General features: G+C 39.7%; 1 protein-coding gene across 1 annotated transcript in view; it reads right to left on the reverse strand.

The window, feature by feature from the left end:
- ADGRA1 (adhesion G protein-coupled receptor A1) overlaps positions 1 to 24,513 on the reverse strand; it is a 466,316-nt gene that overhangs the window by 395,996 nt on the left and 45,807 nt on the right. Inside the window, exon 2 of the mRNA XM_054036172.1 lies at positions 2,824 to 2,895. Coding sequence (XP_053892147.1) covers positions 2,824 to 2,895 — 72 coding nt within the window. The remainder of the gene's footprint in view (positions 1 to 2,823; positions 2,896 to 24,513) is intronic.

Raw genomic sequence — 24,513 nt, forward strand, 5'->3', positions numbered from 1 at the left:
AGAAGTGAGCTGCTGCAACTGAGAGCTTTGGTAATACCTTGGCACCGTTGCCAGACTAAACCTTGTATTGGAAATAGTCATTCCCCAAAGTGAATCACAGGAACCGTCTGTGAGATGGGTGGATGTCCATGTGAAAATAGGCATCCTTCATATCTAGAGCTGTAAACCCATCCCCTCTGTACAATGACTGGATGATAGATGCCAAAGGAAGCATTCTGAATCTCAGCTTGCAAATAAAAATACTGCATTGTCTTAGATCTGCAGCCTTTCTTCTTTGATCTGAGGAAGAAATTTTAGTAGAACCTCTTCCCTCGGTGTTGTAGAGGTATTGGTTCTATGGCTCTTTGAATGAGGAGGGAGACTACTACTTGGACAAGTCTCCTCCTATGAGAGGGATCCCTGAACAGGGACAGGGAAGCAAGGTTTGGAGGAGGAAGAGAGGAATTTGGTGTACCCTGATATTACATCAAGTCTTTATCTGTCTGTTGTGATGTCCTGCCAAGTATGGAAAAAGTGAAGAAATTGAAGAAGAGAAGACTTGGGTAGCATGAATGGCATCTGTTGATCATGGCTCCCAAAAGGTCTCATCAAAAGTATTTCTTGACCTGGGGCGGAGGCTGGAAAGCTGTTGGAAGAGACATTTGTTAACTATGGTGTATCACAGGGATTGGCAACCTTTGGCATGCAGCCTGCCAGGGTAAGCACCCTGGCAGGCCGGGTCAGTTTGTTTACCTGCCGCGTCCGCAGGTTCAACCGATCGCGGCTCCCACTGGCCGCGGTTCGCCACTCCAGGCCAATGGGGGCGGCAGACCGTGGCCAGTGGAAGCCGTGATTGGCTGAACCTGAGGACGCAGCAGGTAAACAAACCAGCCCAGTGCCAAAGGTTGCTGATCCCTGGTGTATCATCTGCCTCTTCCATGGAGGCTTATGAGGGCTGGGCACTGTATGAGGTCTATAGGATATGGTTTTGTGGTACTTTCTCTTCAGGCCAATTCCAAGGAGGGATGCTCTTGAGTCTTTAAATGAGTGCAAAAACTTCATCTGGCTTGTTGCTAAAGAGATTATTCCATTCAAAGGGCAGGTCTTCCCTGGATTGTACATTGTGAGGAAATCCCAAAGAGTGAAGCCATAATGCCCTGTGCATAGCTATTGCTAAAGCTATGGCCCATGATGCTGCATTAGCTGCATCTGCAGAAGACTTCCAGGATGATCCAACTATCAGCTTTCCTTGCATATCCTATACCAAGCTTGGTGGTATGCTTCTTGGTGTACCCGGAGGTGGAGGGGGGAGGGGAAGAGGAGAAAGGGGTCTGATCAGTCTGGGTCAAACTGTGGCCTCAGAGCACATTCCATAAAGTGTTTGAGTTTGTCTTCTCGTGCCTGTTTAGTTCAGCTGGGAAAGGATTGGTAGGTGTTGCAGCTGGAGACAATGTGGGCTTCTCCCGATACAAACACCAGAGTTACGGACTGACCGATCAACCGGACACCATGTGAAACCGGAAGTAATCAATTCAGCAGCAGCAGAGACAACCACAAAAAAGCAAATACTGCACTGTGCCTGTGTTGCATCTTAAAGGTAGGCACATCTGGGTTGCTTGTCCCCACCCCACCCCACCCCCACGCACAGGTCAGCCACAGTGTGCACTGCTTTCACCCCTCACTGCCCCACACTGGGAGGGAGAGGCGCTGTTTACACACACACACACACACACACACACACACACTCTCTCTCTCTCTCACCCCCACCCCCACGGGGACAAGTTGGCAAACTCATTCCGACCCGGGGAAAGAAGCTGCCTGCAAGGATGTTGCCGGCGCTGAGGAGGAAGCTGAGATGCTGCTGAAGCCTGCCCTGGAGTGTCAGCTGCTGGATCTGGAGCCCGAACTGTTCTTTGTTCAGAGTTACAAACATTTCAGTGTTACGGACAACCTCCATTCCCAACTCTGAGGTTCTACTGTAACTAACACTAATACTATACTAAACTAATGGAAACTATTTAAGTGATTTAAAATGATATATTTACTCATTCAAAAAGGAGAAGCTTCGGGAACACTGGAGAAGTTCGGTCTCAGATCATGCAGCGGTAAGATGGAACTGGAGCAGCAGTTGGGCCACACCACCCCTTACGCCCTCAGCTTGGAGAGCAAAGGGGCAAATGGTAAAGATGCAGCCCAACAGACACCGCTAAAAAAATCTGATTTCAGGCTCATGGTGCACATGCATTCCCCACAATGGAAAACACATAGGGACCAGCACTCAAAGAACTATTTTATTGCTGATTTATTCACGGGAGGTTCTTAGATTCTTTTTCTAAACTCATTTGGGTACTCCTGAATAAATGAAACAGAGTAAGGAATGCATCTTTCTTTTTAAAAATCTGTGAGTTACAAATACTCTGTAAGGGAGCTTTACCAAATTTTATGACCCACTCAAGAAATAAATGCTGCCCAATTTCTTTGCACAGGAAATCATTCAAAACAGAAGGAAGTATTGGGAACTATAAAGTTAAATAAGCCAGACTATATATCAGGCACATTACCATTACATACGCCAGTCTTCACTTTCATTGGGTATGCAGTGCAATGCAAGCCTTTCACTTCATGTTTATTTTAGTTCCAAATTGATGGTAGTGCTTTCCTGCATTTTTCATCTCCATCCAAGTTCACTCATTTCTCTTGTTTATTAACTTGATGATTGCCTAGAAACCCTATTCTAATATACATCTAAGAACTTCTGAATTTTATTACCTGTTGTTTGTTTTACATTTCAAATATGAGAAACATTTTGAATGGAAAGTGAACAGAGGCTGAACAGTTACTCACAGTCTCTCCAGGGATCTCAGTCCAAAGAAAGAGCCATTCTTTAACCACAAGATCTTGTTGTTACTCAGAATTCTGCAAAAAGTCATAAAAGAATCTGGTTAACAGATCATGATAATTTCCCTGAGTAAGAACATGTAATTACAGTAAATGATGTCGCTGTAAAATACTAATCACAAAATTCTCTGCTTCATTTGCATTTTTCTTTATAGCAGTAAATATAATAATCATTTTCACAAGTATAAAGTTACATCTTCAACATTCTCCTGTTTAACAAGCAAGTAAGTCAACAAGTACAGCATGGTTCCGTGTGAAAACTGTGAAATTAATAGACATCTGCACAGCACACATTTGAAAAACAGCTTGTGAATGTTAATTTTTATGCTTGCATAAGTCAACAAGCTGGGTGTGTGGATGAGGGTGGGGGGAAGGCGGGGGTATATGAAGAAACCGCTTTCTCCAGGCAACAGGACAATAGTGGAATTACTTGGGACCTGCTACAATGGTGATGAACCCTTCCTCCATCTCCCCATTTTCAGATCCATACGCCCAACAGCAATAACCTGCTCCCTACCACACTGAAATGGAGCTAGAGGGAAGTACCTCCCCACACAGTTCTAGGTTTTGCAGGAAATTCAAATTTACTTTTCTAAAGTAGCAGAACAAAAATCCTTCCACATTTATCAGAGAAAAAGATTCTTTTTTTTCTTTCATATAGCATGTTATTTTAAACTTATCAGATGCTAATTTATCTAGTAGTAATTTATCTCCTAGTATTTCCTACTATAATTAAAATATAATGAACGCTTATTTTGAGAGTGCAGAGGTCTTGCCAGAACAGACTGCTGCTGGAGATGTGGGTGTCTCAGAGCCATATTGGCTCACATACATAGGGATTGTCCCAGGATACAATCTTTTTGTCTAGAAGCAAGCAGGACGATTAATATGATACCTCCTTAAAAATTACATCAAGAACTGTGTTTTGGAATCTACCCCATCACCTTGAAAATTCCACAACTTACGGAAAGTTTGGTTCTCTATAGCAGTGTTTGTAGCCAAACAACTCATATTGCTAAGACTGAAGAGCAGACTGCTTCCAGGGGTAGGAGCTTGGCACAGTGACTCGGCTGAGCTGGCAGCTAAAGAGTGGGTAAAATTTCGGAGAAGAGGGACCGCAGACAAATTTGAAAAGATTTGGTCTGACGTTTTAGAAATTTTTGATTGATGCCTAGTGGATGGACACTAAGATGTCGCTTTCCTTTCCCTCCCTTTCCATTCCTTTATCTTCCCCTCATCCCTGATTTTTTCAAGGGGGTGAATCAATAAAATATTAATATAAAACATTGAGATGTTGTGCACCAGCATATTTTGCATAGACATAATCTCTCAACCTGCCAAGGCCCCAATGGGGAACACAGTGTGTGACAAACTCCCAAAATGAGGGACACAAAAATAATTATCCAGGCAGGAAAATGTAATATGCTGTGGAATTCAATCCTGTCACGTAAATAACTCTTGATGAGTCATGACTTTGAGACTAATGTAAATAATTTTCAACAATAAAAATGAGGGGATGCCCACTTTGTGTATAACTTTAGGACTATATTGAGTGACAGCCCTCAAAATAAGGAACTCATCAGAAGTATGTATCAGTGCAGTGCATCTCATTTAAATAGATTCCATAAACAAGAAGTTAGTTTAAAAGGAATTAAGACTGGTTAAGTGTGACACTTGCTCCCCCCCCCCAACTCAAATCCTTAAAAGCAAGGAAATCCTTAGGTATGCAGCAACCCTTATCTGTATCCTTACATCCTCAAAAAACATTTCCACTGACAATGACTCCCCATTTTCACAAGATCTCCATCAGATAAGGAAACATACTACACACAACACATCAACTCTCTTCCACAGTATAACACAAAATCTTAAACATAACCTAAACAACATTAGCAAATAAACGCCACAGATTAAGCATGTGCTCTGTTATGGGATTGTTAATTAAAGGTCAAAGTCAAAACAGGGCTAGTGTTTGTTCTGATTTTGTTTTATAATCTCCTGAACATCTAAGGCAGCCATATTTGATGCATATGGGTTGAATAGTTTTAAAATTAAGCATTTAAACTGAATATTTGACACACATACTGTAGACTTTTGCTGCTCTTTTAGGTATTAGGGGTTTTTTGGTGTTGTTTTTTAATTCTTTCCTTCCCTTTTATTGATCTAAACTTTTAAGACCAGCAGAGTTTGAATCAGCCCATGGAAAATGAAGTCCCCAAGGCTTGGCTTTGGAGGCTCAAAACATGAAATTCTACTTTGTATTATACATTGTGTCATTTGGCTATATATTGTGTTATGAAGAGATTGTATTTTGAGGTATATTGTTATGGCAGGGAGTATAAATATTACACTTGGACTGTTCAGTATGACCCAGATTTAGAAAGATCTGTGTACCTTAGAACTCCCATCTCACTTTGGTATGATACATGCATTCCTGTCTTCAGATATTTGCCCTTATATGTATATATCATTTGGTTTTTCCAGTTTTCAAATAATTATATTCTGGATATAGAGACAAGATTTAACTCTGCTGACAAACTCTATTTGTCAACATAATGTGTGTTTCATACTGCCCACCACCTGAATTTGCTTCTGTTTGGCCCTAATAGCACCAATACAATCCAATATTAAATTATCTGCATAAGGCAATTTCCTTGGACTGGGAACATAGTGAAGGAAAATATCTTCATGATGCTAATAAAACATGGTTGTTTTAAATTAAACAGTGTGGTCACATCCAGTCACTATGTTTGCCTATTTTATTTTTTTCTTAAACATGATTCTTTTGGTCTTCAAAATTCTCACTTTTAAAAGACCAATGTGAATCCCCCCAAAAAGTTTAGAAATTAGAACTAATTAATTTTGCATTTCTAAAAACTTATCCTTAAACTGTATACAGACCTTTGCATAGTGACTAGGTTTCCAACACTTTATTTTTCTTCACTGCCTCATCTTGTATACGTCAACTGCCAAGAAGGTTTTATAAACATGATAATGTAAAGACAGCAAATGCTTACTTAATTAAGTATAGTTAAAATATGCAATTCAAGCCAAAAATGCAAAAACTTTGGTCATGGCTTCAGAAAAGTGTAATATCCAGATAGAGCAGATGAAAATGGTTTCCTCATAAACAAAGCCAGTCACCAAGTTAGACTGTTCTGTTAATAGTATGAACTTCAGCACTGGCAAAATTTAAGTTATCTAGCAATATTGTACAATAGAATATAATGTAATACATACTTAATCTTCTTTGCTAAGGATATTCACTGTGGGGATAGGAAAGAGACAGTCATATGGCCATATTGTGGAGTATCTTGATATGGAATAGGAATAGGAATTTTAAATGCAAAAGGTTAAACAATAAACTCTTCCATGTAACAGAAGCCTGGCCTGAGGTCTGTACTCAAAGTTTAATTTATTCTGAAAACCTCAGTACATTCTTTTCTTTACCAAAGCACCTGAAAGAATGAAAGATGTACCACATGTGAGCAGAAGAATGTTATATTTTCTCACCCCTTTGTTTTTTTGTAAATATGCTTCTAAGTCTGCTTCTAGCCAAATGCAGCATTTTGTTTGTAAACAGAGACAAAATCTAGAAGTGATGTAGAAAAATAAACACAAAGAAGCATCTTTTTTAATGTAGTTATCTATAGGATTCTTGTTTTTATGTATCTAATTACTTAATTATAAATCAACAGTTGTAATGTATGCTGTGTTTCTATAACATCAGAAACTGATGCACTTGTGATTATTTTGATAAGAGAACATTAACCTTTAACTTGAGGGGGTTTTTTTCACCTTATAAATCACAGCAGAACACTACATGTTAAATATTTCACACTTACAATCTACTATCTCAGCATTTTCACTTGTCCTATATTTTCAGATGTGTTAGTTGATTTCAGTGATAAAACACATATTGCTAAAACAGCTGCCTACTTGCTATGTTAAAGTAATTATCAGTTTCCAGCTGTGTGCTAGGAGCCTTGCATTTTTAATTTTTTATTCAAATGAGACAAACATTTAGAAGATAAACGTTTTATTTCTTCAAGTGCCACTTCCAAAAGAGTTTGTGTTTAAATGTTTTACTTTTTCTAAATAGTTTCCTGGCAAATTTTCTATGTTGCCCTACCTGCATTTCCCCTCTACCTCCAAAAAAGATACTTTTCAGCTTTCCTTTTTCAAAAAAGTACCTTTAAGTAATATTCATGTGTACTGATCCAGCATTCGTGGGTCAGTGACAGACACATACTAGCGGGCTGAAACACTAAACCAATCAGATATTTTAGTATTAAGGATTCTAGGCCTCTTGATATGGAATAGGACTTTTAAATGTTTTACCCAGATAACAATTCCACCACAATTAGGAAGATGGGAAGTTATGATGGGGACTCATACCAATTATATTAATATAAAAACGCCCCAAGTCATAAGGTCAAAATATAAAAGATTCGCTGTAGCACTCATAAGGGAAAGCCAGGGTTATATCTATCTGCATCCTGTCCCTTTACAGAGTGGAGGTCTAATAAAGAGACTAAAGGAGACCGCTCTGGGGAGCAGTGTGTGGTTGCAGGAAAAGAGGTTTTTGGTGTTTGCTCTGGACAGACTTGGCAGGAGTAGGGCTTGCATAAGCTGTGCTAGTTTTTTTGGATACGAAGTTCAGTGAAATTCCTGTTTTAAAATAGTCCTTGGTCTGGGAATATAAGAGACTAAACATTAAATCAATAACTAATGGTAGGTTAAAGAAAAAAAAAATTAGTGACAAGATCATGGAGAGTCTTTGATACTGGTATATCTTGAGATAATGGAATTTTATTTGCAGGTAAAGATTTAGTGTCTACATAGATTTTGTGCTACAGAAGTGTAGAGGAATTTGTCAGGTAGTCCTTCACTCAGAGACAACTGTTCTCAGCACTCTGACACAAAGACCCATGTTGAGGCAAAGGTGTTAGTCTGATAGGATTTGGTGAAGGAGTAAAGAGATCAGACTGTACCTTTCCATCTCTTTAACTGAGCGTCTGACTCTAACAAAGTAGCACCTACAGAATGAGTGGAATAATCCTGACACTCAGGAAACATGGGCTTTCAAAGCAACAATTCATTCTGGTGGAATATATATCAACATATGTGCATTGAACTCAGCCATTTGATGGTGTCATCATAAGCCAGGTGGAGGGCCAGTAGCCCACCGTCGAAATACGTCAGTGGGCACTCAAAGATATGCTAAAGCCTCAAGTTGACAGCAGCTGCATCACAGGTCATTAGAAAAAAAACCATTTAAAGAGACTGGCCGCATAGCTGCCCTGTTCGAAATTGGTTTAGAGATGACCACAGGGACCTTGGTAGATCAAAACCTGATGGACAGATGGGTCAGTGATGAAAGAGTGATCAGTGACTGTCGTCACTGATCAGTCATTGTGTCAAGCAGATTCCACTGTCATGTCCTGTGGTGCCATAAATGACCATAAAAGGCATCTAGAAAACAGGCGAGCTGGCTGATGGTTGAAGAAAGACAGGTTGCTATTCTCACAGGTGTTGGCCAGCAGCATGACAGAGGCCTTCTCACAGTGAATATGGGGCGGTGTTATGTTATTAAGTATCAATAACCATGGCAACAGAATTGCCTGTAAAGTCACCGTAACCATACTCATAGCTTTGTTAAGCTTTACATTGACTAGCCTCGTGTGAGATGAGCAACACTAGACAGAAGCATAGTACTCTGCTGTTGAATAGCAGAGGGCAAGGGCTGATGTTCTAAGTGTCCAGGCACTCGCACCCCAGGTTGAAATTTATGGCAAATTGTTCCGAGTGTTGACTTCGGCTGCCATCTTCCTCAAGTGGTTGCAGTACCTTAATGACCTATCCAATGTCACACTGAGGTAAACCAGATTTGGATCATGCTGAAGGTGTTGGCCACTGAGGAAAATGTTTAACTCATGACTTGTACTTGCATTACACAGATGAAATACACTAGAAACGATCATGGAAAAGCTCAGTAGCAGATGCCATCGTCTACAATAGTCTGCCATGAGCTTCACATCATCATTCAACCTTGTTAATTTCTGAGAATGACTGAGCTTGGTAGCTGCAGCAGATGTTGTCGGCATAGATAAACTTGCGTGAGGGTGTAGTTGGCAGGTCTCTGAGGTACACATTGAACAATAATTGGTGAAAGAACTGAGCCTTAAGGAAGACTGTTGATCTGACACTTCCAAGGGTGACAGCAGTTGCCCACACATACTCTAAACTGCCTATTTTGGAGAAAGAGCTCTACTACTTTGACCACCCAATGTGGGGCAATGCAAGAGAGTTTAAAAAAAAAGGCCTCTGTGTCAAACTATGTCATAGGCAGCGGTCAAATCCAAGAAGACAGCTCCTGTCTTTAGATTTTGTTGAAAACCGTTTTTGATAAAGATGGTCAAGGCCAGAATCAGTGTTCATGTCACACTCCCTATCAGTACCTGGCCCAGACAAGTTAATGATCAAACCAGTGGACCAAATTCGGCGACAAATCCTGATTATGTGCCATCTGACTGTGACCTCAATGTATCGCCATCCTTCAATTTTCTGATGGAATAAGGTTAATTTATAGGCCTAGACATCCCTTATAGATTCATAGATTCCAAGGCCAGATGGGACCCAGTATAATGCAGGCCACAGAATCACCCCAATTTAATTACTAGAGCATATCTTTTAGAAAAATATCCAGTCTTGATTTTAAAATAGTCAATGATGGCAAACCCACTACAACCCTTGGTAAATGGTTCGGGGGTTAATTACTCTGATCATTAAAAATGTACACCATATTTTCAGTCTGAATTTGTCTAGCTTGAGCTACCAGTCATTGGATCACGTTATATCTTTCTCTGCTAGACTGAAGAGCCCATTATTAAATATTTGTTCCCCATGTAGATACTCAGGGAATGTAATGACGTCACCCCCATCCTTCTCTTTGCTAAGCTAAACAGATTGAGCTCTTTGCGTTTATCACTATCAGGCATGTTTTCCAATCCTTTAAACATTCTCACAACTCTTTTCTGAATCTTCCCCAATTTATCAGCATCCTTCTTGAATTATAAGCACAGGAACTGGACACAGTACTCCAGCAGTGGTCACACCAGTGCCAAATAGAGAGGTAAAATAACCTCTCTATCTCCTTCTCAAGATTCCCCTGTTTATGCATCCAAGGATCACATTAGCTCTTTTGGCCACTGCATCATTCCAGGAGCTCATGTTCAGCTGATTACCACCACAACCGCCAAATCATTTTTAAAATCACTCCTTCCCAGGATAGAAAGCTAATAGGAAGTTAGTTCTGTCATTAGACAATGAGTGTCACAAGCATTTCTTATGTTACTATGTATTGGTGTTGTAAACAGATACGAGAATGTAGCAAGTCCACTTGACATTACCTCTTTCTATAGGCTGACTGCTTAGGTTGGAATCTTTTCAGATTGTATTTCAAATCTTGTGCATGACAAGCTGACAAAAACTATTTCAATTCCAGGATAGAGTGGTTGCCCTCATCTTTTATTAGAACAAAATTACAGCAATAAATATCAATGAATCTTTCTTTGGAAGACTAATAATGGACTGGATGTGTTATGTTCTAGGTTGTTTCATCTCTTTGCATTAGAACTGCAGAGATAGGACTGTTAGGCAGAGAGAAGGCAGGGGGCAGAACCAGGTACCCCATAAATCAGCAGTTGGAAAAAGTGTGGGAGGTGAGAGTGACATTTAAAAATATCTTTGCTGAATTGGCGTAAAGTGGGGTGGGGAACATTTACATTGAGATGCTGTGGTAGAAAATGACAGACTATTTTTAAGGTTTATAATGCTTCTTCCAAGTAAACAACATATAATGTTTATCCCCACAGTATGCATAATTCATTTGACAGTTGTAGTATAACAACAACTTAGAACAGAGCTTGCAACACAAAATAGCAGGGGGTAAAAAAGCCATTGTAATTGTGGGCTACATATTGCAGAGATAAACATCATTGTCATGGATGAGGACAATAACAGTCCCATTCTTTAAGATGCTGATGATACCAAAACTAAAACAGCACACATAGCTTGGATAGCTGAATTCCAGAAGGATATTAACTTTAACCAGTTGGAGGGGATTTAGAGAACTATAACAAAATTATTAAAGGTCCAGAAAGACTGACTTACAAGGAAAGAATGAAGCATTGACAGCTTCCCTAAATGAATAAATAGGATTGCTAGCCACCTACAGATATTGATGTCTGAACAGGATAGAGAGGGAACTGGTGTTTGAGGTGTTCTAAGGAGAATTGGGAGTCTTTTTATATACACGTCACTTTTTGTCTGTATGGAAATTTATAAAAAAAGTAAATCATGGTGTCTACCCAGATGAGTTTGAGCAGAAGAAAAACAAACAATTTCAAGAAATATTTTTCTAACAGCAATGTCTATTAGACTATCATAAGAGTGCAAAACATTCCCTAATCAAGTAAGTGTGAGTACTCCTCCTGGAGGAGTTCACAATCTAAGAAAGCATTATACGAGCTAAATTATGTAGTCATCAATATTCTTATTCTCCCAGTCCTCACCTGTCCTCACTCCACCTTTAGTACCTCCCCATTCTTTTACCAAACTCCCATCTCTTGACAAAATTATTTTTTCACTAGCAATATGGCCAACCCCAAAGATTCAAAAGCCATGAGTTGGACCCAAATTCACTAGAATAGCTTAAAATGGGGGGGAGGGGAAAGGGGAGGATAATTATACATTTAGGAATCTTTTTATTTGCCTTCTGTTTGAGTCTTTTGGGTGCTCTTGGCTCAAGTTCTCAAGATTTTCTCTGCAACCAGAAAAGTTAGAAACTTACTTCTTTAAAAAAAACAAAAACTGAAATTCTCACCTAATCCCATGCCTCCAGGTGCTGGGGCTTCAAATTAAACACCAAAAGAGCTTGTGGTTCATACTGAAATTGTGAGAAAGGACAACACTGCACTAGGGAAAATTATGTGATTGAACCCTCCCTTGCTTAGCCCAGTTCTCCTCCTTTCCTCTTTGAGAGCTCTGGGCAGTGAGGGTATTGACTTTCTGGTTGCTCAAGGGCTAAAAAGAGAATATTTGTGAAAGATTGGCACTGCATGTGCTTCCATAGCTCTGTGTATGCTCCTACAGCTGTATTTCATGCTGAGGGAGTGCAGAAAGGCCTTAAAAAGCTCCTTGCCATCAGTGCAGGTGAGGAAGGATAGCTTCTTTCCAAGAGGAAGAAGGAAATGTTGCTTCCTGTTGCTTCACTCCTTTCCCTGCAGTAGCCCTCCGCAGCTCTGTCCCCTTTGGCTATTTTTTCCTATGCTTGTGCTCCCCAGGGGAGAAGCAATGTGAGTGAAAGTCATCTGTCACAGTGTTTGCTTAAATGTGGAATGGAGCAGTGAGGAGAACAAAGGGCATTTGAAGAACGGCTTCACACAAATCTCCTCCACCACATCTCCACCTGAGACCCAAACCCTAATCTTAGAGCTAGTCTAGATCTGAGTTCCACTGCCTTACCCCTCTCTAGTTAATGTTACACTGAATAGAGAGAGAATGTAACTTTTTCTGAATCACCTTATGTCACAGCAGGGTTAGGTATGAAGAATCCAGTACTCCACAACCTTCATGATTCCTTCTTGAGATAGCTAAATATCAAGCACACCAGCGGAGGCACTGTTCTCAATTTAGGGCTTAACTACACTTGAGATTCACTACTCCACCACAGACAAGTCACTTAGCCTCTTAGTTCCCCAGTCGTAACTTGGAGATAATAGCACTGCCCTAGCTCACAGGAGTCTGGGGAGTATAAATAGATTAAAAATTGTTTCAGATTAACTTGATTTTTTTCCAAGATAAGATGCCTTGCATCCACATACTGAATATTCTTTCCCACCCCAAATTATCTGGTGTCTCAACTGGAATTAATTATTCCATGTTGAAAATGAATTTACTGATATTCAAGGTGAGTTTTTCTACAAAGTGTGGATGCAGCCCCATTTTAAAATCAACTGTTCTGCCTCTGGAAGTCCTCCCACTGATATCCCAAATTGCTTTGCTGCACACCAGTGTTGGCCTTTCTGTTTATCTGTGAGCCCCTCAACTCTCTAGGATCACCTTGACCAGTTGCCACCTGTCCATTTAAATGCTGATGCACAGCCAGATGTGCTCCTTTTGCAATTCTAACTCATGGCATGTTCACATAACCAAAGTAACAGACTGATTACATAGCAGCCACGCCTTATGATTTTTATGGTCCATTGCTGAGGTCCTGGACTTCCTTGCCTTCTAGATAGAGAAGACAGTCCAGTTCCATCTTATCAGCAGTCACCAGAATACCAAGATATGCATAAGGATAACCAAGCCACATGAAGGAGAGGGGGCACTCCCAGGGCACAAACCAGTGCTGTAACAAAGGAAAGGCTCTCCAACAGGGTTATAAAAACAACAGGAACAAAACCAGGATCTTTGGTAGAACTCAGGTGGTCTGTGCCTACCATGAGGAGCTGGAACACATGTCTATGAAGGAGACTACTACCAAACCCCAGCATATTGTGGACACCACCGAAAACACACCGAACACCACCCTGAGCAGGAGACCTGGACAGGCAGGATGTCTTTGACCCACAAAGCCCTGACATAGAGACAGTGTCAGACAGCGCAAGGCAGAAACCCAGCCTGGCAGTGCTGGGGAGGGGACCTCTTCCAGTAAGTATCATGATACAACTGTAGACGGTGATTTAAACAATTTTCTTCAGGTAACATCAGGGTGCTGCTGGGAGTTAGGAGTCTCTCCAAGTAATTAAACAGGCTTTGCAATACAATGCCAATGCATATGCACAGCCAGTTTGTATTAATGACCACCAGGAACACAGCACTCCATAGTGTTTACTCCATGCTGCCTGACATCGGTTTGAAAATGGCACTGGTTTGCAAATCAGATGAATTGTGGGATGCATGGAGAGGAATCTTTTAGGGATTAAGTATTGTTTATAAATTATTTTGAGTTATTTGAATGAATGAAAGGGCCTTTTAAACATTCTTTGCACTTTTGATCATTTCACTGCACATATAATATTTAAGATGAAAATGAGACATTTAATTATAATTGATGATAATACCACATGAGTTTGTAGAAGGATCTTTTGGTGTGAAAGACACAATCGAAGCCTTCAGTTGAAACTTATTGGAAAATAAACCTCTAGGGTTAAAACCTAGACACAGTATTTTCTTTGGAACAAAAGTATATTGTTCTCTCACTATCCTTGCTGGATGCTTTTCCACTACATTCCTTCTGGGTGGTATAAGAGACGGTTAGGTCACATTAAAAATAACAATGGCAGAGAATTCTTGCATAAATCATTGCAAATCTGCTTTAATTAACTAAAACACATTTGAGAGCATGTTTATTCAAGCAACACCACAGTCCAGACAGTGAAACTGAACATTCACATCACTAGCAGAACACAGAACTCTAGTCCCAACCCAGATTTTGTTTCATTTGAATTAAATCTTAAAAAAAAAAAACTAGCTTACTGTCTTGCACACGGTGTAGGATCTTAGTATGACTCCTTAACAGTGGGGAAGTTCTAGTTCACAGCTTTTGAAACAAACTCCCTCAGCCACAGGGCCACATTCATTAACTGAACAGGACGAAAAGCAGCAGGAATCAAAGCATTACTAATGGAACTGTAAGTACTTCAGAAAAGTAATAGGATTGGCTCTTTTACTGTATTTGTCAAGCACTGGCAAACCTTTAAACCAGACTGATCCACTTAAGTAAAGTATATTCTTTTCTCTTTGTTTGTATACAGATGAATTTGACTGTCCAAATACCGTCAGACCTAAAGGCTTTCCAGTCATGACAGGAAACACTGCAGAGAGCTTCAAAAATGCAATCAACTGTATCCAAGAAATTCAACACCTGGAAAATCTATTGCATTAGTGGTTGACTATGGAAACAAATCTGATAGTATAAACAGTGGTTAAAGAAATCCAGACAGCACAAAAAATGTGCAATCACATTTCACTAATGCTCATATAATCTTACAATGCTAAAAGCCTAAAACTAGAGCCTTGCATGGATACAAAATTTGTGTCCTCATCCATCCACAATCCGCAAACATGGTCCGCAGATATCCGCAGATTTGCAGGGCACTGCCTAAAACATCTCTGCTATATATTTCACATTTTAATGTAGCATTCGTATGGATTTGTAGCATCCTCATAATATGTAGATTAATTTTGCCCCCCAAAATTCATGACACTAAATTATGACAGCTTTTTAAGGTGTTCTCTTAAAAAAATTAACCATGATCTGAAATGTTCCTTGAGGAGACTATGCTAGTAGGAACACGAATCTCACTTCAAAAGTTACACATTTTAAAAATGTATAATTTGGTAAGATACGGGTAGCATTGAGGTTCTGGGCTGTGCTATCACACCTACTGTAATGTTTTCCTGTGTATGGTCCCGTTCCTGTGCTTAACTTTATATGACTAGCCCTATTGATTTCAGTAGAACTACTTATCTGCATGAAGTTAAGCATGAGAATAAGTAAAAAGAATGAGGAATACTTGTGGCACCTTAGAGACTAACAAATTTATTTGGGCATAAACTTACATGGGCTAAAGCCCACTTCTGTATTTTCCACTGCATGCTTCTGAGGATGTGGGCTTTAGCCCACAAAAGCTTATGCCCAAATAAATTTGTTAGTTTCCAAGGTGCCACAAATACTCCTCATTCTTTTTGCTGATACAGACTAACATGGCTACCACTCTGAAACCTGTCACCATGAGAATAAGTGTTTGCAGATCAGGGCTTATATCATGCGTTCTTTGGAATAAAGAAATATTCCAGTTTACCACTATAAGGCAAATTAAATCTCAATAGCCTGACTCTCAATAGCAATTGTGTGGTGGTTTACTGATTGGGGAATGGGTCAGGACATCTGGGTTCTATTCCCAGCTTTGCCTCTGACTCATTGTATGACCCTGACTAAATCACTTACGTGTCTCTATGCTTCAGTATACCTATTTGTAAAATGGATGTAGTAATACTTGATTCTTGTGGGAGTTGTAAGAATGTTTGAAAAGAGCTTTAAGAGCTTTTGAGAGGAAAGGTGCTATAAACTGTAAATGGATATGTACTTTTATAAAGGTTATTCATGCATTCAGAGTACTAGATGGGTGCATTTTTATCTTTAAAAAGGATTTATATGAAAGATTAACAATGCAGTAAATAAAAATAGATAGTACTTCTCTTTATTGGGCACCTGAGATAGATGTCAGTTTAAGGGATGGGGATGTAAAGGGATTGTTGAGGGGTATGCTATTAAAAGAACCAATTTTTGTTTTGTTTGTCTGGCAATCCAGTTGAATTTGAGTTAAGGTTTTAATTATTGTATGAAATGCAGACACTTCCACAATTCAATGCTCACCTATGGTGCAGAGGATATAAGGAGGAGTGAAACCATTAGCTGAGAGTGGGACAGTAGCCACCAGCAGATTGTGGCAGTGCTGTTGAGTTGTTTATAGGCTCAATACTTACACTGCCTGGAACCAGAGGGTGAAATCTTGACTCCACTGAAATCAATGTGAGTTTTCCCAATGATTTCAGCGGGTCCAGGATTTTACCTAGAGTCCAACTCCTTACACAACCTATTCTTTATGAGCATGAGGATTGGCTTGAGATTACTTGCAGAGAATAGTAAGGTGACGGTAACAACATGCTACGTGATGAAAGACAGGGAGTTTCCAGAAGCAAATGCATACGTGCTCAGCTAACCTAAGCCAACCTCCATGGCTTAGCTGACCAGCAGCTCTGTCTATAACTGGCCAGAATCTACAATGGTTTACAAAGACTGTTTTTGTAAAACAAGCCTTGACAGGACCCAGGGGAAAAAAAAAAAAAAAGGATATTTCCTTTTTTCAAGGCCATGTGGTCAATCATAGAACATTCGGGTTGGAAGGGACCTCAGGAGGTCTAGTCCAATCCCCTGCTCAAAGCAGGACCAACACCAACTAAATCATCCCAGCCAAGGCTTTGTCAAACCAGGCCTTAAAAACCTCTTAAGGATAGAGATTTCATCACCTCCCTAGGTAACCCATTCCAGTGCTTCACCACCCTCCTAGTGAAATAGTGTTTCCTAATATCTACATATGTGCAGCCAGGAGATGAACGGTTTCTTTTCTCAGTTGCACCCCGCTACTGTATGCAAGTCTGCCTCTACCTTTGCTGCTGATCTCAGAGATATTATACAAGGCTTATCAGTGAGCCTTGTGATGGAGGTAGTGAGATGAGCAGCGCTGCTTCCATAGCTGAGCGACATTTCTGCAGGTGGCTCTCCTGTCCCTTCTATCCCCGCTGCACTAGGATGAAAGTTTGGGGGTGTTGGAGAAGAGATATACTTGTCCTTCCAGATTGAAAAATAGAATAGTGAGGCAGTAACTGCTCTCTATAATTAGAAAAATGGTACTACTGAATATAAGGAAAATAGTTCAATTTATTAATTTTATAGCCTCTTAGTCCATTAAAGGCGATGAATGTTTGCTCTTCTACAAACACTACTAACTTGAAATCACGAACAAGAACATAGGAATCGCTATAACTGATCAGACCCATGGTCCCCCTAGTCCAACAGTGGCCAGTAACAGCTGCTTTTGAGGAAGGTACAAGAAACCCAACATAGGTACATGTGGCCTGCCCTCCATATGAAAAAGTCTCATCCTAGACTCTAAGATTAAAGATTGTACTGAAACATTAAGCTTTATCTTCCTTTCAATACATTGTTGTTTGCATTAACTCTGGATATTCTGATCTATATAAAATATCCAATCCCTCTTTCAATTTTGCTAAGTTCTTGCCCTCAATGACATCCTGTGGCAGTAAGTTCCAGAGTCTAATTACATGCTGTGTGAAAAGGTATTTCCTTTTATCAGTTTTGAATTTGGTACCTTTCAATTTCATTGACTGTCATAACACAAGATCAAATGGCAACTGGGCGAACAGAAGCGCCAAATCTACCTTTTCTATATGATTAGATCTTTTGGATACTTTTATCAGATCCTCTCTTATTCATCTTCTTTAAAGGTAAACAATCCCAGTTTTTTCAGACTCTCTTCATACAGTTGTTTTTCCATGCCCCATGGCCCTTAACTGAACTCCCTCAAATTCTGCAGGATCCTTTCTTTCTCTGCGCTCTTCCCAGTTTCAATTACTTACAGTTTATCATGCCATACATTTCTCAGTGTCTCCAAGAAATATGTACTCAGAATTTTCTCCCAGATACTCATGTGTCTCAGCTCCTATAGCAGACATAAGCAGAATACAACTGAATACTTAAACAAAGAACAGGGAACAACAGTCAAAGTCTTCATCAATGTAGGCATTTATCTTATGGGCTTGCTTTTATAGCTACCATATTTTAATCCAAAGGTACCATTAGGAGATTGGATTTTGCTGAAGTGAAGCCTGCAATGGCATTTTTTCCCCCTCATGATGGTGTATATTTGCTACTAATAGGGTGACCAGATGTCCCGATTTTATAGGGACAGTCCCGATTTTTGGGTCTTTTTCTTATATAGGCTCCTATTACCCCCCACCCCCATCCCGATTTTTCACATTTGCTGTCTGGTCACCCTAGCTACTAATTCACTAAATACTTGCCAAACCCCATGGGAAATTGAAAGACTGTCTGTTGCAAGACAAACACACATTTCTTTCTGGCTGATCTACATGAGAAAATACTTTATCCTAAGGAACATTAAAATCTTTCATTTGAAAGAGCAGGATTATCACATCTAAATTCTGTTTGTTCTTTACTCCTTGGGCCATTTGGCAGGGAGGTATGGGTGTCAATAATAACCTAATATTCAGAGCTCAGCAGTCCAGTGGTTTTTCTTAAGATTACATGGAATTGCACAAATTCCAAAAAGGAATGGAGCTTTAAGCACGAATAGGAAGTGGCGAGAAAAGTTTCTCCAAAATAAACACACCAATGAAAGCTTGAAAACAGATCAGCTTCTGGTTCTATATTGTTCAAGTTAAATTACAAGTTATCAGACGATAATACCAAGTAGCAAATTACTAGCATACAATTACTATTATCTCTTGTACTTTAAGTTACTGAAATGTTCATAAAATATTGTATTGTATTTTAGAGATGGTGTGTACCAGGATCCTTTACCAATATCACTACGATGCTTCAAACATAATTAATTAGAAAAAAATATTTTTCCAGTTATATCTGAATATCAATGTAGAATGTAAATTAACAAAGACTATTCTTTGCAACTCAATTGAAAAAAAGATTGATAGTTAATATTTTTTCTATATGAGAACATAAAATTACCCCAAACAAATATTTGCATATGCATATCACATGATTAGACAGATAAGAAAAGGAGATTAAAAGTTGATCCTTGAATCTACAGTATTCTTGTAATCAAAAATATAAGAATGTGGAATAGAACTCAGGGACATTTAAAAGCTACTTATTACTGGAAGACTAGATTTAAAAAAAAAAATCATAACAGCACAGTAATACTGTCCCACATCTATCGAGGACTTACATTTGCTATTATGAGGGCCATATGAAATAATCTACAAAAAGCAGTTCCAACATAATACTGTACTTTCAGCACCAAATTTGAAAAACCCACCTCAGAAATTGCAAATGGATATTTGGCTTGTAATTGTGCTCTAACTTTCCAATCTGACAATTGATATGAGTGCATACACAAAGTTTGCTTATATAAATGCGGAAGACCAGTTTGAGGTCAGTTTGAAAATGTGTCCCTTCTACTCACTGGTTGACAATAGAACATTTATTTATGCATTTTAAATAATCCACAGCACATGCTGATACAAAGTCTAAAAGGAGAGCCAACATATAAAGCTTTTCATGGAGGTCCCTCTTATAGATGAAGTATAAATTCAGCTTTTAGACCTGAATTCACGAAAGCACCATCACTTTTAAGGCCTGAATTTAAGGCCCCTTTAAGGGATGCTTTCCTGAATTGGGGACTTATAGAGAAGTTTAAATGACAAATATGAGAGACTCACCAGGTCGGGTATGAATCTAATTTTTAACAGGACATAGCTAGGGTGCTATCCAGTTTATGGTGAAAATCAGAACATTTTGGACAGTTTGAGACCAAAAGGAATATGAAAAGCTAAAACAATTCATATGGGATTTAATTCCTCCTCACTCTTTGCCTAAAAATATAAACACTAATAAATGAAGCAAGAGGTTTCCTTAGGGTGAAACCCTATAGCTCTCTAGTGACGCAATAACCTCAAATTACACATTTTGGAAAGAGTTTCTGTTGTTTCAGTCCTACGATTAACATATATCAAGTTCTTCTGTCAAAAATAAGTGTTCAGAAAGTACAATTATTACACAAAATGTTCCATTTCAACTAATATTCAAGTTTTCATCACATAAACCTTGAAAACAAATTTTATGCCATACCTCAACTTTGCTTTTCAGTCAATGAAAACTGACAAATGTTGGTTTTCAGGCTTAAATATGAAAACCCAAATTTTGTCATTAACATTTTTTGAGGAAAATTAAAACTTTTTGCAAAAATGCAAAAAAAATTAAGAGGAATTAATCACTTCCTGACCAGCTCTACTCTACATAATGGTTTAGAACCATGAAACTCCCTCTGTATTATTTTAATGAAAATAATTGGTTTTGATTCTATTTCAGGAATTTTGTGCTTCAAACCACTATGGAGTCAATGAAGAGTTATGACAGTTCAAGGTTTATTTTATTTATTCTCTTAGAACAGCCTAAATGGCTGTGCTCCATGGGAACCAAACCTGGCCCAAAGAGCTACACCTATTCTTTATCCCTAGAAACCATAAATGGCCTTTTTGGAACAAGCAGAATAGAATTGGTTTGTACCCTCCTATCCCTGCCCTTCCAATCATGTAGTAGTACAATAAGGACTCTCTCCACTGTCAAGCTTCCTGCAATTCTCTTTGGTTACCCAGAAAAAAAACAAGGAAATGCAACAAAAACCAAACCAAAAATTGATAAGGTACACACCACCTGACTGTCTAACCTGTGTTTCAACAAGAGCATACAAACTATAGGTAATTTGATCAAAGCCACCACAACACTGGGAGATGATAACTTTGGGGGAAGAAAATCTCTTTGGATCAATTTGGATTTGCAATTTACTGGTATCAAGCCCTTACTGAATGACAGTATAAACAATAAAGCAACTTTCCATTCAAAGGTAGGTGTTGTAACTTAGTCACATGTCCAGTGCCCTTTCTTCCTGTCATTCTACAGAACAGCCTGGTACAGAATTTATGACTTCTTCATGCAGTTGTGCATGAAAAAATTAGGAAACACTAAAATGTTGCACCAAATTATTGATAAACTCTGGGGGGGGGTGGGGGGGGGGGGGAAGAACAACAGAGTAATATCTTGCTGACTTCAGATCTGCCACAATCTTCTGTTTGGCTTTTGTTGCTAGTAACTGTATGATCTCATTTTTAATTGTTTTTCCAAGGTAGTGGTGTGTGTACATTTCTTCAGTGCAGACTAGTCTTAGATGCTCCTGGAGTACAGCATCAAATTCAGCCATCAGCTCCATAATTTTAAAGAAGTTTCCATTGTTTGGCACATACAGCTGATCTGAAGTGCCATGTAGTGCTAGATTTTGAGTAGCAAGCATTCTCACAATGGCAATGAGCCTTTCAGAACATTTTGCCGGTAAAGAGACTCTGATACAATCTTCTCTTGATGCTGGTCATCTATGGTGACCTTTAACCTTAGTCTCATCTCAAGCTCTTTCCACCTATGGAATACTCTCTGGTGATTTGCTGCCTGCTCACTGGATGCCAGATTTCTAGCCAGATTTTTCCAGTCCTTTGTTCCTGTAGAACCCAATGTGGCTGGAACATTAGGCTGCAAGAGTTTGCAACAAAAATGTTATGCAGCATTCTGGGTTTTTCAGTACATAAGCCATGGCCTCCACTTTGTCACCATTGGGGATTTCATGCCAATAATGTGTTGGATGGAAACTTCTATTTTCATTGTCTTTGGGGAACAAAGTTTTTCTACTTGCTGTGGCCCATGTAGTACAAGGAAGTCCTCAGGCTACTGCTCAAGTGGGTCCACAGTCCTGGATCATCTAGACTTAAGGAACTAAACTCAGCAGCAGCTGTTTCTTGTGCCTCCACCACACTCTTCTCTGATCTACACTTTTCTTCAGGCATGTGGTTACTTCCATTTGAGATGGAGATATGGATGCTGCAGTAGCTGCCAGGTCACCTGCACTCTGACTAACTGGAAGATCAGGCATCTCCTCACCGCTCACATCCTCACTGGAGCCGGAAGACTCACTGTGAACATTTGTGTCTATTCATCTCAGGAGAGCTCCTTCCTGCTTAGATAGAAAAGCTTCCTTTTCTTTCTTTTTCTGAATGCTGCCCCAGAGGGGCGTTTTCTTCTTTCAGTCATGACTGCTGTTCTGCGCCAGCTATAGTGGCTCTCAACACTCAATTGAAGGGGACAAATAAGCAGGCCGGTAGCAGGGCCTGATTGAGGGAAGATATCAGCGTTTTAAGGGCCTAACTGGCTCCTACTACTTCAGTTGACTGTCTGTTCTCCTCAAGTGAATTCAGGGAAAGCAGCAGGAAACAGGAAACTACCTGAGAAGCTGGTGTTAATCAGTCCAGGTTCCTGGGGGTACTAGAGAGGTACACAAGAGGCTCCTCTTCCTCTCTCTCCCTGCAGCTCCTGCTGCTCTCTGTTATTCCCTCTCACCTTTTCTCCTGCCTGCCTGTTATGTCTCATGCCCTCCTTCCTTCAGCACAGCACTCCACCATCTGTGTGCATCTAGAGCAGAAAGAATACATATGCACCAGCAGTAGAAAACTGTCCTAGAGGCGCCCCCCTTCCCCCATAGTCTGGCACCTGAGGCAGCCACATCAGTTTGCCTCATGGTAAGGCCAGCCCTGACCAGCACAGCAGGGAATGTGCCAATGCACCCATAAAACACATTTGCTTCCCCCTGTGCACTGGAGAGCTCTGAGAGGCAACCCGACTTCCTTAAGGAGTATTGCTCCTGCCACTCCCTCTATGGGCAATCTAGCTTTGCAGCACTTCCAACTCAGAGCAGAAACTAACCAGCATCAGCTAGCCCAAAACTGCTTTAATATTTTCAATAATGGAAAACAGGCAAACTCACTTAGCGCCCACCTGGCCCTTCAACACCAAATTACATGTAGCCTCTCTCTTGTGAAAGGAAAGTTTTGTTCTCTTGCCATAGGAAGCACTGCAATAGCTCTTCACTGTTTCTTTGACTTTATAAAAGAATACCCTCAAATATTATAAAATATTAATAGATCATGTCTTAAGTACTATGTCAATGGGACAGCAGGGGCCACTGATCGTTGTGCGTGCATTCTGCTAGTAGTACCTACTGGTCTTATTCAGCTAGATCATGATTTATAATTTGAAACAGTATTATTAATTCAAAGGAAGCTGAATACTTAATAAGAAGCCTAAGGATCAAAGCCTATGAAAGCCTTTTTATCCTGATAGATTAGAGCAGTCTTTAGTTAACAGCTACTGATTATTAGAGATGCCACAAAAATTGAAGCCTGCTGCTTTGAGAACAGAAATATTCTAATGGATTTCATCCACACTTTGTACAAAAAGAGAGGACAAATGGAAGCTGCAGTGATAGCAATGAAGATTTGTATATTTTAAGGAGGAATTAATGATGTGTACTAATTAATTTACAGTGCTGTCAGAGTATGTTCTTTGGTTCCATTTGTTTGATTCTTGGTTGGGAACGTCTGCTCTGGACTACATAATAGCAAAAAAATTCATGACAAAAAGAGGTTGCTGTGCCCATCATACTGGTCATATTATGCTTTCCTTGTTATACAAAGCATTCTTCAGTTACAGTATCCATTTTTGTTTGAAGTGTTGTAGCCATGCTGTTGCCAGGATATTAAAGAGATGACAAGGTGGGTGAGTTGATATCTTTTATTGGACCAACCTCTGTATATAAAAGAGACAAGCTTTCAAGTTTGCACAGAGTCAGACCTGAAAAATAGCTCTGTGTAAGGACAAGTCTGCACTACAAAATTAAGTCGACCTAAGTTACATCAACATACAACCATTGCAGTAATTGAATCGGTTTTACATGTCCACACTATGCTCCTTGCGTCAGTGATGCATGTATTCACCAGGAACGCTTGCACCAATTTAACAGCGAGTATGGGACATTGTGGGACAGTTTCTGAAAGGCAGCAACAATTGAGGTAAGCAATTCAATGTGTACACTGACACTGCGTCAACCTAACTACATTGAGTTAATAACTCCACCTCTGTGAGAGGCGTAGCCCTTAAGTCAGTGCAGTGGCAAGTTACATCGGTGGGAGCTACATTTTAGTGTAGATGCTTACAGAGTTAAGTTGACTTAAGCTGCCTTATCTTGACCTAACTCTGTAGTGCAGACCAGGCCTAAGCTTGAAAGCTTGGTTTCTTTCACCCACAGAAGCTAGTCCAATTAAAGATATTACCTCACCCATCTTGTTTCTTAAATATTCATTTGTTATAGTGGGATTGTGACTTCCTATCATTAAGGTTGCATA

The sequence above is a fragment of the Malaclemys terrapin genome, chromosome 7, assembly GCF_027887155.1.
Source record: "Malaclemys terrapin pileata isolate rMalTer1 chromosome 7, rMalTer1.hap1, whole genome shotgun sequence".
Lineage (NCBI taxonomy): Eukaryota > Metazoa > Chordata > Testudines > Emydidae > Malaclemys > Malaclemys terrapin.